Consider the following 17,540-nt stretch of genomic DNA (forward strand, 5'->3'; position numbering starts at 1 on the left):
GGATTCAATCCTATGAAACTTTTCTGAATGATGTGATGTACGGAGACTCAGTTCAAGGTTACATTTTGGTCCACTTGGCCCTCAGCTCTAGACTTCATGAAAAGAACTTTTCACGAATTTTAAATATTTTTCTCATTGTTATATCGTAGTTCAAAGTCCAAACCTAGTTTTCCAGCTTCCACACCTCCCCTAGATGTCTGAGGAACCTAAATTAGAATTGCAGTTTCACCTTAAGTTTCTCCAAACACAAACGCTGTCAACAGCTTTCAGCTCTGTAGACTGTTTCCTGGAGGAATTTCTCTGATTTCTAACTCATGAGAGAGTGCTAAGTAGACACAGACATGAAACAAATACCTGGCTCTGTAAACCTGGAGATCCAAGTCAGGATGTTGAAACTATTGCACTCAACCCTCCAGTTAGAATCACTTATAAGGCTTACAAACTTCCTACTCACTCACTTCCTACCCTGCCTTGCTAGGCAAACTATAATTTTTATTTTTAATGAAATCTTTTGAACAGGTCACCATATTGCTGTCAGGTGGTTGATGGGAAGAAGGTGATCAGAGGTGTCTTACAAAGGCAGATTTCACTGAATCCTGTCACACTTTGACCCAGTGACCTCTCTTGGCATAACGGCTTTTGCACCAGGTGACCCAGGCACCAGCACAATGACTGACTCATTGCTGATTTGTGTGATTCATGCTTTTCTCCTTATTGGATTGCACCACACATCCTGGAATGGATGAATGAATTTGGCTTGGAGAAGATGTGAAACCCATTGATCCGAGATTGTCCATTCAGCCGATTAAGGAAAAGTCAGGTTACTCTGTTAAACTCGATTTTTAATAAGAAAATTACACTGCTGGAGGCTGATTCAGCGCTTTGCAGAAGTCAAAGAGTTTACAAGTCTGAGTTTATTCTGTGTCAGTAGAGCCAGCAGGAAAACAGCCAAAAGGAAGCAGCTAGGGAACGAGCTCTTCTTTTAAAATTTCACCTGTCTCTCTCCCCTGGAGCAGAGTGAGGAGGGAAGGAGCCAAGCGCAAAACAAACAGCAAATGTGGAAATCATGTGTTGGTTTTGGATCACGTCTAGAAATAACAGCCTGAGCACAGAGAGTATCTCATGGCAGGTAGCAAGGTTCTGCAAGAGAGAAAGTAAGGGAGTGAGAAAGTGACAAACATTATGGACAAGTTTTCTCTTGGACTGCAGCAGAAGGAATAGGTTCAGATCTTGCTTTATCTTAGCTACTCCCATACTTTTGGGCAATAGAAAATATTGGAATGGAAGACTGAGATTTACGTAGTGAACTCAGTGGAACAATGTTGTCACTGATTTCCCTGCTGAGGTGAGTTTCCTTTTTCTCTTTGAGCTTTCCCCTGGGTAATCAGCGTTTTCCACAAATTAAAGCAATATATTGCTCTTCCAGTGCCTTGATTTTTGACGCTGTATGGATCAGAAAGGGTGAACTCACTGTAGTTCACTTGATGCTTGAATCATGCCATTACTGACAATGGAAGACCCTTGCTAGGGCTTCAGCACATGTGGCAATAACATCAGGAGGTCAGGCATGACAGAGGTTTGGAAATTTACCTTTTTTTCAAATCCCTGTGCTGTGAAAGTGTGGTTTTGAATGTCCATGCAAGGCAATGCTGATGATGTGGTCATCTTGCTATGCCCAACACTAGGGGATGGCCAGCAGCTCTCAGAATATTCTATGCCATCAGTCTTACTTCTGCATCCTTCTCTGTTTACTTCAACTGATTCAAAGAAGTGTGTCGGTACCTTATCATAGAATCATAGAATGGCTTAGTCTGAAAGGGACCTTAAAGACCATCTACTTCCACCCCCCTGCCATAGGCAGGATTGCCAGCAGTCACCAAGCAAGATGGGCTTTTTTAAAAAAAATGTGGCTGCCAATGCACCTCTTACGTTGTTCTGTGCTTGGATTTTGTGCCCCTGGAATCCAGCTGTCCTGGTGTGGCAGGGAAGCTGCTGCCTTGGCGCATGAAATCTCCAGAATTGGCCCCTTCAGGTCTTATTCACACTTTGATTAATTATTGCTTCTGAAAACATCTTCCACTTCTTCCAGCATTGCCTCACTATCTCTTCCTCAAGCTCTCAGTTAATAACCTGGCTCTTGGGAAAGCAATTGCATAAGAGTCTATGGCTCATTTTAAGTTGCCGGATCCTGGGCTGCGGTGAGTCACGCCCACAACGCCCTGGGAAGGGAATCCAATGCCACTCTCTCCAATTTATGGATGGAGAAGTTTTTTAGGCGTGGAAATGTACAGGATTTGCTCAGGGTCAGGTAGTGAGTCAGGCATAGTGGCATAATGTCGGAATGCCCATTCCACCCCAGCTCCTCAGGCTCTCATCTGTCTAGACTTTTCCATGCACCAGCTTTGATGCTGGTGTTACCACTATCTTTTGTCATTGCCCTGGGAGCCCAGACATCTCCTCTCCCTTCACCAGTCACGACAACATTTCTGTAGTCTTGAAAATGACTTGTTGCCAGTAAGGATCAGATGCTGCATGGAGGGGAAGTGTGTTTCTGCTTATATGGAGAGCATCACATCTCCATGTCCCTGTTGTTCATCTGTTGGCTCTCTCTGGTCTTCCTGCTTGCTCCCAGCACAGTGGCCCTGTCCCTGCCATCAGGAAAAGAACAGGATCTAGGACCCTGTGTAAGTAAATCTCCATAAACCTACACTGCGGTGTCTCCCCACTGACAGTTCAACAAATGGCAAAAAAAGCCATAGATCTTAGCTTAGGAGCTGCCAAAAGAAAAAAAAGAAAGACACCACAGCTTCATTTCTGGCTGTGGTGTCTTCTAAACCATGTCAGTGTTTAAAGCACAGAGGGGAGTATAAAGGAAGGTGAGAAGTGCAGGATGAAGTGGAGTGGTGGCTCCTCCATTCCTTGGGTGAGGCACAGTGAAATAGACAAAGGCAAAGGAGAGAGAAAGGAGAAGTTGCTATCCTTGGCTCTGGTTGGCAAACCCCTTGCAGCTGCAGTTTGGAGGACCTCACTGATGTTGGTTAAAGCAAACCAGACCAAAGCCCAAAGAAATGAGGGATGTTTCCTGTCCCTGCAGTTGTGTTTGGACCTAAATGTTTCCCTGCATTTGATTCCTTGCACGTCACTGCTAGCTGCATTCCTGACTTGACTCCTCGGGCTGGCTGTGGCTCCTGTGGGGAATAAGAGCCCATTCATCACCACTCTGTTTTTCCAGCGGGAAAGCTGGTGGTTAAACAAGGGGAAGAAGAGAGGCTGGGAATCTGTAGTTTTGCAGAGGAGTCAAGGAACAAATCTTGGAAGGGGGTCCATCCATCCTGTGCATTCACCCACTGCATTGCATCAAGCCTGGGGAATTTTTATTGCTGTCTTAACAGAAACCAGACACCACAAGTGGCACTCATCCTGCCAACAGCCCCAGGGCCACAGACGGGGACAGCTTTTCATCCAGGCAGTCTCATCCTGCTGGTGGGCAGCAATGCCTCTGCCGTGCTGCGGTGGGCTTTGGAGGGAGTGCAAGCTGAAAGCTGGGTAGTGCGATACTACAGACGGGTAAAGATGTTTGGTCCACAGGTTTGGCTTTTTGGACCTTGGTTAAAGCTGAGGAGAGGCAGTCACGGCCTCATGCAATTGATGGGATTTGTGTTTGGGTGGATATCTCTGCCACATTTAATTCCTCCTTCTGAAAGTCTCTTGCTCACCTACATGGGCAATAAGGACAAAGAAGAAAACAGCCCAGCCCAACTCATGCTGAAAAGGAGGAGGAAAATGTGTTTTGAATAGTGTGGAAGGGGTGTGGTCACTGGGTGGGGGTGTGTCAGGCACCGCAAAACTTATTTATAAGCAAGAGCTGCTCTGCTGGAGAAGAAACCTTGCTGAGGCTTTGTCAGCTACTGCTGGTCCCTGACACCACTGGGAGGACACATCTGCTGCGATGGGGAGGCAAAAGGACGTGCTTGCTACCATCGAGGAGCACCTGAGGATCCGAAATAAGTTGGTGCGGCAAGCGCTGGCTGAGTGCCTGGGGACGCTGATCCTGGTGGTGAGTCTGTGCTGGGGCATGGGGACGTCGTCCTGGTGTGGGGACATCGTCCTGGTGCAGGGACTGTGCTGGTCCTGGCACTGTGCTGCTGCTGGGAATTGCAGGTGAATGAGCCCAGCTCCCGTGCAACCTGCCTGTTGGCACAGCCGTTATCCATAGAGGATAACCTTGTGCTGTAGGGTGAGCGTTAGGGCTGCTGGCAAGGAGTGGGCTCTGCAGAGCTCAGCAGGTGTTGCAGGGCTGTAGTGTGTCTGTGTGTTCACAAAGCACAGGGAGCAGACTCAGCACTGGAGCAAGTGTTTTGCTAGAGATCATGCAAAACTTCCTTCCCCACTCTGTCTCGGGGTATTGTCTTGGCACTGAAATAGTTCAAGTGTTATCATCCAGGCAGTGAAAACCTCACTTTGTTTTCTTTGTGCATCCTGTGAAGAAGAAACAGGCAGAATTTAAGCTGTTCCAGCAAAATTTTTTACTGCCTGCTGCAGGTCCCCAGGGGTCTTATCAGCAGGGCTGCATGCCACCAGGACAGCCTGTGCTGGCAGCTGATCCCGCCTGCGTGGAAGTGCAAGGCTGTCACTCCCACTACAAAACACATCATTTGTAAATGATGACTGCAACAAAACTCTGCTGCCTGCTGTACTGCTGGGTTTCCAAAGGGACAGGATATAGGGGTAGATATCTTTGACGCTGAAGCCTGATCTGAACAGGTAGGACAGCAGTGAAGGATAGGGATCACACAGTAGTGCAGCAACACTGCAGTGGGGGTATCTCTTTTTGGGTGTCCAAAAATGCAGGACTATGCAATGCCCAATGATTTGGTGGTAGCACAGCCAAAGTGTGCAGGTGAAACTTCATCTGAAGTGGTGTAAACCCATGTGGCAGAGTGACTGTGGGTTTATGCCCTCTGTAACTGGTTGTCTGAGGAGAGCACTGATGGACTGAGGGGCTGAAGGCAGAGGAAGGCTGATGAAGCCACATGTGCTCCTGGGGGTCTGACACACTGTGTTGTGCTTTACTTAAGGGGAAGAGGGGACTATTGAGTCTTGCACAGGGGGAAAAATATGACAATAAAATGCTACCACTCCTGAAAGAAAGCAGCTCTGCACAGTGCAGTGGCCTCATTTCCAGAATGACCCAGCTCTGATGATTTTTAGGATGTGTTCTGTTGGTTTCCTAGGAAGAGTTACTTGGGATAAAGGCGATAAGAAGCTGATGGGAATGCAACCAGCAGAAGGTCTCTGCAGTGAGTCTCAGGATAGATGCAAGGTAGTGCTTGGGGGAAAGATAATGTCTCCTGCTAGCCAGGTTAGTTCTGTTAGTTCTACTGGAGAAATGAGGCACATCTTCAGCTGTGCAAGCTTTCAGAAGGGCTTGTGGTTAAAAAATAAATTATTCTCTCTGCTGACACAATTTTCCCCTATGGTCTCACTGCTTTGAGGCAGGGAGGAATAAGAGTGTGCTCAGAGCCCCAGGAAAGGTTTGGTCCCACTGCTTATCCAGACTCCAAAATGAGAGTGGGCACCATTAGCCTCAGGGAGCACCACGCTTGATCTGTTTTCATGCTTGTGTGCAAAAGCAGTTTCATCACCTTGTCCAGGACTCCCTGAGCTGGTGCCTGGGAACAAAGAAAATGCTGCTTTTATTGGTGCTCTCAACTCTGTCCCAGAGTGATCCAGGATCTCTTCAGCTCCTATGCAGTGGGACCTCTGTGCTGTATGGAAGCAGATGCAGAGGGAGAACTGGGAAGTCCCACGCATGTCGAACCCTGCCTGGCTGTTAGCATGGAATACAGAGAGGGAAGTTCGTTCCTTGCAGCTGTCCCAGTCTGTTCTTCTGCTAATAAGGAGCTACGTACTTTATTAAAAATTAAAATAAATATAATACATATATATATAATTGCTCCCTATCACCCATATTCCTCTGTATCTGTTTTATTTCATCAACTGCCCTGAAAGCAGAAGCAAAAGCCTTGAAGTTGTCCTTTTCCTTATCAGAAGACCTTGATAGTGGATTAAGCCAGATAATCCCAGGATAGAGATCCTGATCCTGCCTGGAGGGAAAATGGACATTTCTATCCTGCAGAAGTCCCAACAGGCTGACCTGAGAGTGAAAGCATTCACCTGCAGCTGAGCCCAGCAGGCACCTCTTGTGGGCTTCAGAAAATGGAATCTATGAAGCTGCTTCTGTGGAAGATGGTGTTGGCTGCATATGAATTTCTTTAGAACCAGGCAATATTGGGGATGGATTTAAGGCTTGGTATCATTCACACCAAAGTCAACTTCCTGAGTCCAATGTTTAAGGTTTGCAGCTTATTTAAGATTGCACTGTGTAATGTAGAACTTGTCCCGCTGTGGATATTGGAATGGCTTCAGCTTCTTCCCTCCTCCCCTTCAATTGCATAATGGCAGCTCTCTAAAGCTCTTCTACAGCAAAGCCATTTCAGAACCCCACAGTTCTTACCTGCTGGTAAGAGTTATAAAGGCAGCAGAGTGTTGCCTAAGAGAAAATACTGCCTTTTTGTTTAAGGTAAGAAAAATAATCCAACTAAGCAGCCAAACCTTGAAGAGCACAAAGGAGTTGCAGTTGAGTTGCTCTTGCTATGTGCCTTGCACAACAGAGCTACACTCTGTTGCTTGCGACCCTCCTGTTACAAGAGTTTACTGCTGCTTCTGTTTCCTTTGATAGTGAAGATGGCAGTCCCCTTCCTCTCCCCCCAGCATACACTTTCAGACGTGTTAGGTTTGAACTTTCTATCCATGTCAGAAGCACCTCTTGCTGGAAATAGTTAAGCAATGCAAACACTGAAGGCATTTTCCGACTCACTTGCTGTTTGTGTTATTGCTGTAGCAACTCACTAAAGCGAGATTTCCACCAGCAGGTCTCCATGCTTTCCTTAAAGGCTTGGACTGTTTGTCTTTGTCTGCTGGCTGCAAATACCAAAGCTGTCCCTGTTCAGTTTTAACGTTTGCAGAAGTAATTTGCTATTGTAACTGATTTCCAAGTCAGACTATGATTCACTGCTGCTGAGGCACGAGGAAGGAACAAAACAATTCCTAATTGCTTCTCAGCCAGGCTGTCCTGCCTTTGCGGCCAGGTGGGAACTCTTTAGAATCTGAGTGTGCTGCTAACCGCAGAAGCCAACATAGTAAGGTGGCTGGGATGATCAAGGCAAGGGGAGCCTCATCTAACTGCTGACAGTGCTGCTGCTCTCCACCACCTCTTCCACCAGAAGAGCTCAGAGCTGTTTGTTAACCACCCAAACTATAGCCTTGTTGCTCCAGTGCAGGAGCAGGGCAATTTCTCCTTCGCACAGAGATGAAAGCTCAGGCACTACAGCTTGCCCTGATGGGACACAGCTTTCTCCAGCAATGCCCAACACTGTGAGTGAAGCCCAGGTCTTTCCAAGAGCTAAGGCTTCCTTATCTGATGGACATCAGGGATATCAGAACGTGTTCTTGCTTCAGTACACATGGGGACGGAACAAACTAAATAACATCTCCCCGCCAATGCCCAACTACTCTGCTGTAGGTTGCTCAGCTTTTTTTTTTTTTTTTTTTTCTTCACTGAGCTCTTTGAAGTGGTGTTGTAGCCCACAGTGTACATATGATGTAGCTTCCCTCAGCCCCTCTTATCTCCCCACTCCTGCTGCCTCACTTGGCTCCAAGACAGCTCTCGGTGCAGAGGGAGCTGTAACATTACAGACCATCTGAGCCTGGCTTTTGTTCCTACCCAGACTGGCTGGTAGGTGGAGCTGGTAGGTCCAGCAAGGCTGTGGAATATGATATTTCTCTCCTGTTTAGCAACCTCTAAGTCACGACCCACCTATTTGTTCAAGAGATGCTGCAGAAAGGCACAAATTTTTCTCCTTGCACTACCCCAGTGGCTTTTGGAGGGCAGCAGGGGCTGAGCCACTCTTCCCATGCACTTGTTTGCTTGTTTTTTGCAGGCTGAAGGGTAAAGTTGCAACTCAGGTAATAATAGTCCTGGGCTATGCCAACAAAATTTTCCTGTCTTGATTTGGATCAGTTGGTCTGAAATCCAAGAACAAATCCATTCAGGCCTTTTGTGTTTGTTGAAGGTGTGAAAGAGCACCAACAAGGGAAAGAGGGCAGGAGAGGGAGGGAACCTGGCTGCTGTGCTGTATTCCAGCGGAGTTCATGAACAGAACTGTTTTGGTCAGGATTTGTCCGTGAACCCAGTAACCCTTAGTTCTTCATTAGCTCTTTCACTGTGTTTGTGTCCTTCAAGGCCCCCTCCTAAGAGCTGTGACTAACTCCAGGGCTTCTCTGCCAGGGAAGCTGTGGGTGGAAAAGCCACACGGCCTATCTCAACCACAACCTGGACGCAGGGAGGTTGAGTTTTTCCGAGTATGAAGTTACACCCAGCAACGTGCTTCTGGCTATCTGCTCCCTTTTTCGACCCCTGGAGTCTTCCAGCCCCTTCATCCCTGAACCAGTTCAACTCACTGATCCTGCAGAACATGGTATGTTCCTATTGATTTTCTGCAGTCTATCAGGTTGGATCAGCTCAGGAGGAAAGAGGAGATGAGAAGCTTTCCTGTTGGCCATGAGAACCATTAGATCTGCTTGAGACAGTAAGATGAAATTAGGGAGCTGTTTTCCATTAACATGGTTAATGGTGCATCAACCTCAACTCCTGGAAGAATAGCTTTAATACGTCTGAGTAATGGCTTGTTGCAATCATTTTATTAGTACTTAAAAAACACTTGTCTAATGGGTCATGGGGATAAAACAGCTGACGGCTGCATGCTGCCTTGTGAGGGACTCACCTGAGTTTTTGCTGGTTGAGATGTTTTTCTGGTAATGTAAAAACTATGTGTTGGCAGCAGATTATTAAAACCAAGAATGAAGGATCATATTTCCTTGGGTGTGCACCACTCATATCCATTGCATGAGCTTAGGTCCATGGATTTAAATTGAATAAATGCTGCTGTATTTTATATAATCTTCCTTGTCTTGCAACTCAAGCTAGATGCTCCTGAACACTGTAAGTAGTGGAAAACGAAGACTTAAGAAAATAGAATGGTCAGGGTATCCTGTCTTGTATGGCTTGAGAGAAGAAATTGGAGGGAAAGCTAACAAAGAGTGGAATTGGAAATGGCGCAATTGTAAGTTTTATGTCACTTATGTCACTTATGTGGTCATTTACCACAACTAAACAATAGGCACCTGGCAGTGCAAAGATTTGGAAAAGTGGATCATGCCAAAATCTGTCACAGAGGATGGTGAACTTTGAACTGTGTCCCCATGAGCAGCATGGTAGATCACAGTGACATGTGGCGTGCTTCAGGTATGTCATCCAAGCTCTGACATATCTGTCACTGCTGTCTTTTTAGGGGTCTTGAAAGATAAAGGAGAGTGTTACTGAGTTGATGGGATTTGTTCTGCCTAAATGTAGACAGGAAAGTTCAGAGTTGGCTGACCTGAGTGCTGACTACATCAGTGGGGAAAATGAGACCCTAAATCAAGCCACTTGTCTTGATTTAGACACCCATGCTGGGAGGCTGGGCTCCATTCCATAAGCTGCCATTTCTCCTCACTGCATGTGAAGGTCATCCAAGATGACTGTATCAGTCATAAAACAAAATGACTAAAGGTGCAAAATAAATCTCGCTGCAGGCTATCATATATTTTACACTTATCTGATGATAGTAACTGTAGATTTTGCATCTGCATAAGCAAGGATTGGAACTGTATCCCTCTGGACAACAGAACCACCTGGTACATGTATCAAAGCTGCCCCTACACCTAGCATATGCAATTGTTTTGTTGGCTGCCACCCAGTGCTGCCGCTTGTATCAGATGCTCTCATGTAAAACCGTTTGTCACAAGAGCAGGGTTGAGCATGATTTGGATGTCATGTATGGGAATGCTTAAAGGACTCCATTGGTGCGGGATGGGATTGCACATAAGCATATCAAACCTCAAATTTGTCCCTAAATATTACCTTACTTTTTTATTTTAATCTACTTAGGGTCATTTTTTTCTATTGTTGTGCTGAATTAAGCCAAACAAGAACTTAGGGCATATCTGATAAGTAATTGTAATGTTCCTGTGGAGTGGCTCCAGGGTGTTTTTGCATGGCTCATAGACTCTCTTCTGAGAAAAAGCTGGGGAGCTCTTGCTAGGTGTAGGATGGCAGAGAGGAGAATGGAGAATAGCCTCTTGGGAAACACCAGAGCTGGAATTCCTCCAGTTTGAGAAAAGACCTTTGTGAATAAGTGCGGTCACAGATAGTGGAATGGAGAACTTGTGGTTTGTGACCAAAAGTTATGTGTGTCTGATGAACCAACCACCATCCACCTGCAGAACTGCGAGTTCCTTCAGAGTGAATAACACAGATTACATCATCAGTGGGAATAAGCTTGATCTAGTGGGTAGCAACCTTACCCACAGCAAGAGACTGGAAGTAGGTGATCTTTAAGGTCCCTTCCAACCCAAGCCATTCTGTGATTGTATTACTACAGTTTACAGAAAACTGAGGCCAACCCTACCAAACTCAGCTGCCTTCTGCAGCTTTTTCTGGGCTCACCTCCTGGTCAGACTGATATGCTTCATGGCTGTAGAGAGACAAACACCATAGCCAAGTACTCTGTCCAAAACTCTGCCTAATGTGTGCTGAGACTCCTCTGGGAAGGAACAGATGTCACCCTGGTCATTAGCAAGTTTTTCGTTGCTCACTTGTAGCTATGCTTTCCTCATGGTTTGGACAAAGCTGGTAACGATAGCTCTGTTTGTTGAACAACAACTAATCTTTTCTGTCCTCGCACATGTGTGTCCTCTGCTGTGGTTTTCCAAGTGAGAGTCTTGGTATGAGGACAAGGAATGGGCTGCTATGTACCCAGTAGAAAGCAGTATTGGATATCACTTTGCTAACTAACGAGTTCTACAGGTTTCTTTGTTCTTCCAACAGAGGGTCCTGTGCCAAGAGGTACCTGAGTACAGAGTGTCCACCTCATGAGTCAGCCTGCAGCCTACTTGGCCACTCCTTTTCCAGCAGATTAAGTGCAATGTTTTCTTAGTAATTCATCAGTCACTGAGGGGATGAACTAGCTGTGTTTTGGCTTTGCCCTTCAACTGTATTGTGTGTTGCTCAACAGGTATGTCCAGCATTGGCAGAAGAGGTGAAGGGATCCACTCCTGCCTACCTGATGCCTATTTGGTGGTTTATCCCCTAACAGCAGATATTGCCTTTGTGGCAGTTGAGTAATCTTGGAGTAATGGAATTTGCAGAAGCAGAACATCTTGATAGGTGGACAGACACAGGCACAAGTTCTAGGCACTAGCCTTGAGGATCTTGAGCAAGATGTTATCCCTGTCCTAGTTTAAGGATGCTCTCTGTATCTAGTGATGAGATAATCCCTGGTATACACTGAGAATCTGTTCAGGTTAAGCCAGTGGAAGATAAAAGCATACAGAAGATAAGGACTAGGGCTCCTTAAAATATATGGTGGGTAGTGGAGGGACATGGCTAGGCAGGAGGCATCCATCTGGATGAGTGATGAACCGAACAGCCAGGGGAAACTGGTCTGGGTTGATAGGGGTGAGCATAGGAAGTATGGCTTTTGGATGTGATTGGGAAAGGAAGAATTGCCCACTGAGAGCTAACGTCTTTCAGAATGAGCACATACTTCCTTTAGCAATTAGGCAACACTACTTATCACCCAACAAAAATAGGTTGTTACCCAGAGTGCTTGATGCTTGTTGGTGTTGCAGAGACAGAACAGTTATGTTGCCCTGATCTCTTCCTACATGACGTTGCCATAGGAAGGATCTCATTGTGTTGAGGTGGTGTGGGCTGTGCTCAAATTGCCCATGGCAGGGAGCAAACCTTGGGGATGAGACAAGCATAGGTATCTCAGCTCAGGAAGGCAACCTCAATCCCTCAGCCATGGCTTGAAAGGAATGTCCCTGAATGCCAAGGTGAACAATAGGCTTCTTCAGCCATGTCTTTACATCCACGCAGTAGCAAAACTGTGCCCTGCCAATCTGTGTGCTACTGTGTCAGACAATTATTAGCCCTTTTTAACAGCAAGGAGTTTAGGTCCCTTATCTGAGCAGTGATCCTTCTCGTCTACCTTTAGCCACCATACATTTGGATGTTTGACAAAGTTGTCCAGTCTCCTGGAGATGTGAAGTGTGAGCTGATGTATCTTTAACTTTCTTTTGGTCATGGATTCAGTTTACCAGCCAGGAGGCAGGCTTTCCTTGTGACTTTTCTGCAGCTGAATGCTGAAGCTTCGAGTTATGAGTATGCTGCAACGGTCCATGCAGGTGTAAGCAGAGCAGTCAAGAGTGTCAGTCAGCAGCTGGCCCTGGTGTAAATCACAGAGGGTAATTTCAGTCTGTTCTTGTCTTTCAGCTCTTCGGCTGTGGCTCTGTTGCGCAGATCGTGCTCAGCAAAGGGACCCATGGAGGTTTCCTGACTGTCAATCTCGCCTTTGGCTTTGCTGTGATGCTTGGCATTTTGATCGCAGGCCAGGTGTCAGGTATGTTGTGTCCCTGGGTGTGGGCTGGATTTCACTTGTGAGAACTTGTGATACTTGTGTGGGCCTACATGGCTGCACTTTCCCTATATGGCACTTCTCCCATGTGGAGACTATTGTGCCATGGCTCATCTCTTGCGCTCAAGTTCTGTCCATAAAAGTGCATAAACCTTCTGTCTTTCTGCAGGTGGACACCTGAACCCAGCTGTCACTTTCGCCATGTGCTTCTTGGCCCGAGAGCCCTGGATCAAGCTACCAGTTTATGCCCTGGCCCAGACACTTGGAGCTTTCCTAGGAGCTGGCATAGTCTTTGGGCTCTACCATGGTAGGTGCAGAAAGCATGATGTGAATGGGTCTTTGCTGTCTAGATTACAGCATATCTCCCAGAAGTGTTGATGAAACAATAGCAGTGATAGAAACTTTACATCTGTGCATTTCTCCAGAGTCATTTTATCTTCATGTTTTTTGTGTAATAAATAAAGACTTCACTTGAATTTTTTTCTGCATAGTCTAAATACTACTGTGAGACAGTCAGACTTCTAGCAACTTTGGCAGCCCTTGTCAGGCTGATTCTAAATCTTGAAAAACAACCTGGAAATTCAGTTACTCATGAGTGTATTCCTCTTTTCACTGTGCTCCTTATTACAGCAGGAGATAAGAACTGATGACTCTGTTCTGATCAGGAAAATGTTTAATACTGCTAACTCCAGACAAAGCAGTGCTGCTGTAATTCTGTAGCTTAAACAAGCAAAGTAATCAGCACTTAGCAATGTTCAGGATATAATGAATGCTAAAGCTAGTTGGTGTTCCTGATGGAATGGCATGAGGAGAGTGTCAATGGGTATGAAGATACAACTCCTCTGTAATAATGAGTTTACTGCAGTATGGAATCATAAAAAATCCCGAGTTGGAAGGGAGACAGAAGAATCACTGAGTCAATCTCCTGGCCCAACACAGGACGACTCAAATTTTGTCTGAGAGCATTGTTCAGATTGTTCTGAACAAAATCTGAGATTTTGACTTCTGTAGCACCACAGGCATTTAGGCACCTTGTAGGGGGAATTAGAATTCAGATTAGTATTTACTGGCTCTGACTGGTGCTTTTTCTCCACCTCCAGATGCCATCTGGGCTTTTGGCTCCAACCACCTGTATGTAACAGGAGTTAATGCCACAGCTGGTATCTTTGCCACCTACCCATCTCAGCATCTGAATGTTGTGAATGGATTCTTTGATCAGGTAAGGAGGAGCTTGGAGGGTGCCAGAACTTCAAGAGAGAGATTTTGGGTTTGTTCTGGCCCTCTCATTTAGTCAGAGAATGCATTGCAGCTTGAAAGCATGTTCTGGAAGATGTCTTCAGCTGATTTGGCTGCTTACGCAGTTACTGATAGCTCGTCTGTGTGCAGGGAAGAGGTGTGGGCACAAAGGAACTTATCAGCTGCTAGGAGGAGCGTGTTCCATCATCCCTTTCCCAACTGGGCACTCAGTCTAATTCTGTATGACAGTGCCATGAGATGTTTTTATTGTAGCTTTTCCACTTTAGAAAATGAGTCCTAAAACCATGGAACTTAAGAAGAGTTAAGTAACTTGGTTAAAAGATCAATATGGATTAAATTCTTCTTTCTGATTTTTCCTTTTACAGTTCATTGGCACTGCTTCCCTGATTGTTTGTGTCTTGGCTATCGTGGATCCTTACAACAATCCTGTTCCCACGGGGCTGGAAGCTTTCACAGTTGGCTTTGTTGTCCTTGTCATTGGAACTTCCATGGGCTTCAACTCTGGCTATGCTGTCAACCCTGCCAGAGACTTTGGGCCTCGTCTCTTCACAGCCATTGCTGGCTGGGGTACTGAAGTGTTCTGGTAAGAGCTTGCCAATGAAAACTCTGTGCATCAAGGGGGAAAAAAGTTACAGATTCAAGTAGGTGGTACCTGTGATGCCAGAGAGAATCTTAGCACCCTTATGGTGTCTTTGGAATGTGTAAACCTCTTTACAAGACACAGTTTGCTCTGTTTTGATTTCTAAAAAAATCATGGAGCTACAACAATTTCCAGCAAATTAATGAACGTGGGGAGGAAATCTCAGAGATGAGAAGCTCAGGTGCACCTTGAACATGATCTTATCCACTTTTTTTTTAATGGAAGGAAGTGCAGGTCCTTTGTTATGTTTTGTTGAACCTGGAGAAAACTCAGAACTATGAGTAGTAGAGGCTATGTGCTATAAAGGAGTACTTTCCTGCAGGCAGTAGGAGGGAAGTGAAAGTGCCTAGCTCAGACAGTGATGGTTTCTCTAATTTCTTGGTGGAGAGAGAGTTCTAGAAGTCCTGGAAACAGCTGCTCTGAAGTGCTTATCCCCAGAACTTGCAGCAAGAGGCAACAACTGCCTTGGATGTTGCTGTGGACATAGGGTTGCTGTTGTCTTGCATGTCAATGGGGATGTTTGCAAATAATCAGATTTTGCGTTATTCCAGACTGAAACAGAAGTATCCTAATGCTTAAGCTGCAATTCTTAACCATGTGCATTTCCCTTTTGTTTTCCAGGACTGGTAAGCAGTGGTGGTGGGTTCCAATTGTTGCTCCTTTCCTTGGGGCCATTGCTGGAGTGATAGTCTACCAGCTGATGATTGGATGTCATGATGAGCCTTCTCCACCTGCTTCTGAGCAGGAGACAGTCAAGCTGGCCAACGTGAAGCACAAGGAAAGGGTCTGAGGAAGCTGCCATTCAGATGTGGCAGACGTTCATTACTCAGGACTGCAGCTGGTGAAGAGGAGGGAGGAGTTAAGAAGAGCTTCAACAAGAACAGGAAGAGTTTTTTTCCTGTCTTGAGTTATTCTAGCCTTTGATTTTTTTAATTTTTTTTTTTTTAAATATCCGTGATGCACTTGCTTTAGATAGTTTCCTATGTGCCTTTTCCTTCCATGCAGTATCATATAATCTTCCCATACTTCTCGAAGGGGGTTGAGAGTTTTAGGAGACAGGAGAGAGGTGAGCATTGCTATCCAACCACTCCAGCATGAGCCTCATGAATCAGGGACTCTATTGGGCTGCTTTGCTGTCTTGGCCATTGAGCTTGGCAAACTGCTTCCCTCTGAACATGTGCCCCATCTGCAGAGTGGGGACCATGCAAAACATAAATTGTTTTTCTAGTGTGGAACTGAAATTCTGATATCCTGGGAAAAATTTGCCTGCAGTTCTATGATGTTCATGTTTGGTGTTGCTCCATAGTCAGTGACTTGACACCAGGAATGGACCTATCTACAATATTTTAATTGGCTAAAATGTTCATTTCTCCGATGAGCTCACAGAAGATTGTATCAATTCACTGATCCATGAGCAGAGAGTCAGAGCAGGTAGTGAGAATGCATTGGATTTTAATATAATACTAAGACAAAAAGTTTACAAGCCACTGCACCCTGGTGTTCTAATCACAGTTTTCAATCTTGCCAACTCATGGAAGATAAAACATAGGAAATCCTTGTTTCAGTCGGGGGATAACCTGGAAAGAAAGCTTGGCTCCCTGTAGCAGCCCTTCTTATTAATCAGCTTTGTATATAAATTGCAAGCAGCTAATAGCCAAGTTCCACTGAAAGCATGGTGTTGCTAAAGTTGTGTGTGTTCATGTAAATTTCACAGTAGTATTTTTTTTAATAGAGATATATAAATGCACTCCTTAAAAAGCTATTACTACAAAACAAGATGGGGATCATTTAATTTAAAGATGTGTGGGAACTGCCTATTCTCTGACAGCTTTGAGGTAACTGTTGGGTTTGCCCAAGATGGCCTTAGATTTTGGCACAGTGTGATTGGAGCATTTAGTTTTTTACCTTGCAGAATTGTGGGGGCATTCCTGGCACTCAGGACTCTTCTACCACATCTTTTCTGGTGAGGGTTTGGCTGCTATGGCACCTCTGGCTCCTGTAGCACTGGTGTGTCAGAGGATGGCTGGCTCTCCCAGTGCTATACAGAGTGTTTGAAACAAGCAGTATCAGTTGTGAAAGAATTTGTAGGTCCCATGCCTCTGCATTAGAGAAACTCTTTTGAAGGCAGTTTCTTTAATGAGTGAATTCTTTGAAATATGTAACTTTGTACACATTTCCAGTCACTAAAACGATGTATTCTTTTTTTTTTTTTTTTTTTTTTTTTTTCCTTTTTAAGAAATAAAATGTTAATACCCACATTGTAAGATGTCAGCAGTGCCTGTTTTATTTTTAAGCTCTGGACAGTAAACTTTGCCATGGAAAGGAAGTTGTCAGGAACAAAAGCTTCCTCAAACCCCTTTCCTCTCTGCAGCCTGCATTAGCAAAAGTAAATTAACCCTTCAGGCAGTATATCCATATGCACTGCTGGTGCTGTATTCCTTTCACTTTGGGGGTAGGTAGGAGAAGATGCAGTGCCTGAGCTAATTACTTCCTTGCACAATGTAGAGAACATAAGTAATGCAGACCTGAGCCCACTGCTCAAAGAACTGCACAGTCCTTCCTGCCTATGTGCTCTGTAAATGCAGGTGTTGTTCCTGATTTATGTCCTGCTGTGTTTTTCCTCTGTCAGCTGTACAGACTTGAAAAAAGTCTATGGCTTTCCACATGGTGCCATCTGAACAGTTCAGTGAGGTTGGATTAATGTGATTTCCTTCAATTCACCAACTAGAAATCAAGTGATTTTTAGCAAGAAATCTGTTTGTTCAGTATGCTCTGTCCTTGTCCCATTTCTGCTGCTTTGTTCCATTTCTGTCTTGAAAATTAATTCCTCAAAATCTGTTTAAAAGCCTTGTGTACTGTTGCAATCAATTCACGTAGCTGCAGGGATCACTTTTCCTTTTTCTCTGTCCTTTTCTCACTCTTCCACCACTTCCGTTAAAATTCTTACTACAGACATGATGACTGTGGACTCCAGAATTGCTGTTTTTCTTTCAGTATGTACTCTGTACCGTTTCCTCCTGCTTCCATCTGAGCCTTTTTCTATAACTTTGCCTTATTTTTGC

At 45.1% G+C, this 17,540-nt stretch overlaps 1 protein-coding gene across 1 annotated transcript; it reads left to right on the forward strand.

Moving 5' to 3' along the window:
- Window positions 1-3,949: 3,949 nt before the first annotated feature.
- On the forward strand, window positions 3,950-15,268 carry AQP3 (aquaporin 3 (Gill blood group); the record flags this gene model as incomplete). The annotated part of the gene is made up of 6 exons (XM_079548135.1): window positions 3,950-4,057; window positions 12,440-12,566; window positions 12,751-12,888; window positions 13,682-13,800; window positions 14,204-14,421; window positions 15,100-15,268. 6 exons carry the CDS (start codon window positions 3,950-3,952, stop codon window positions 15,266-15,268), a joined length of 879 nt encoding a protein of 292 aa, XP_079404261.1.
- Between the last annotated feature and the right edge of the window lie 2,272 nt (window positions 15,269-17,540).

Source organism: Tetrao urogallus, assembly GCF_951394365.1.
Source record: "Tetrao urogallus genome assembly, chromosome: Z".
In the NCBI taxonomy this organism is placed as follows: Eukaryota; Metazoa; Chordata; class Aves; order Galliformes; family Phasianidae; genus Tetrao; species Tetrao urogallus.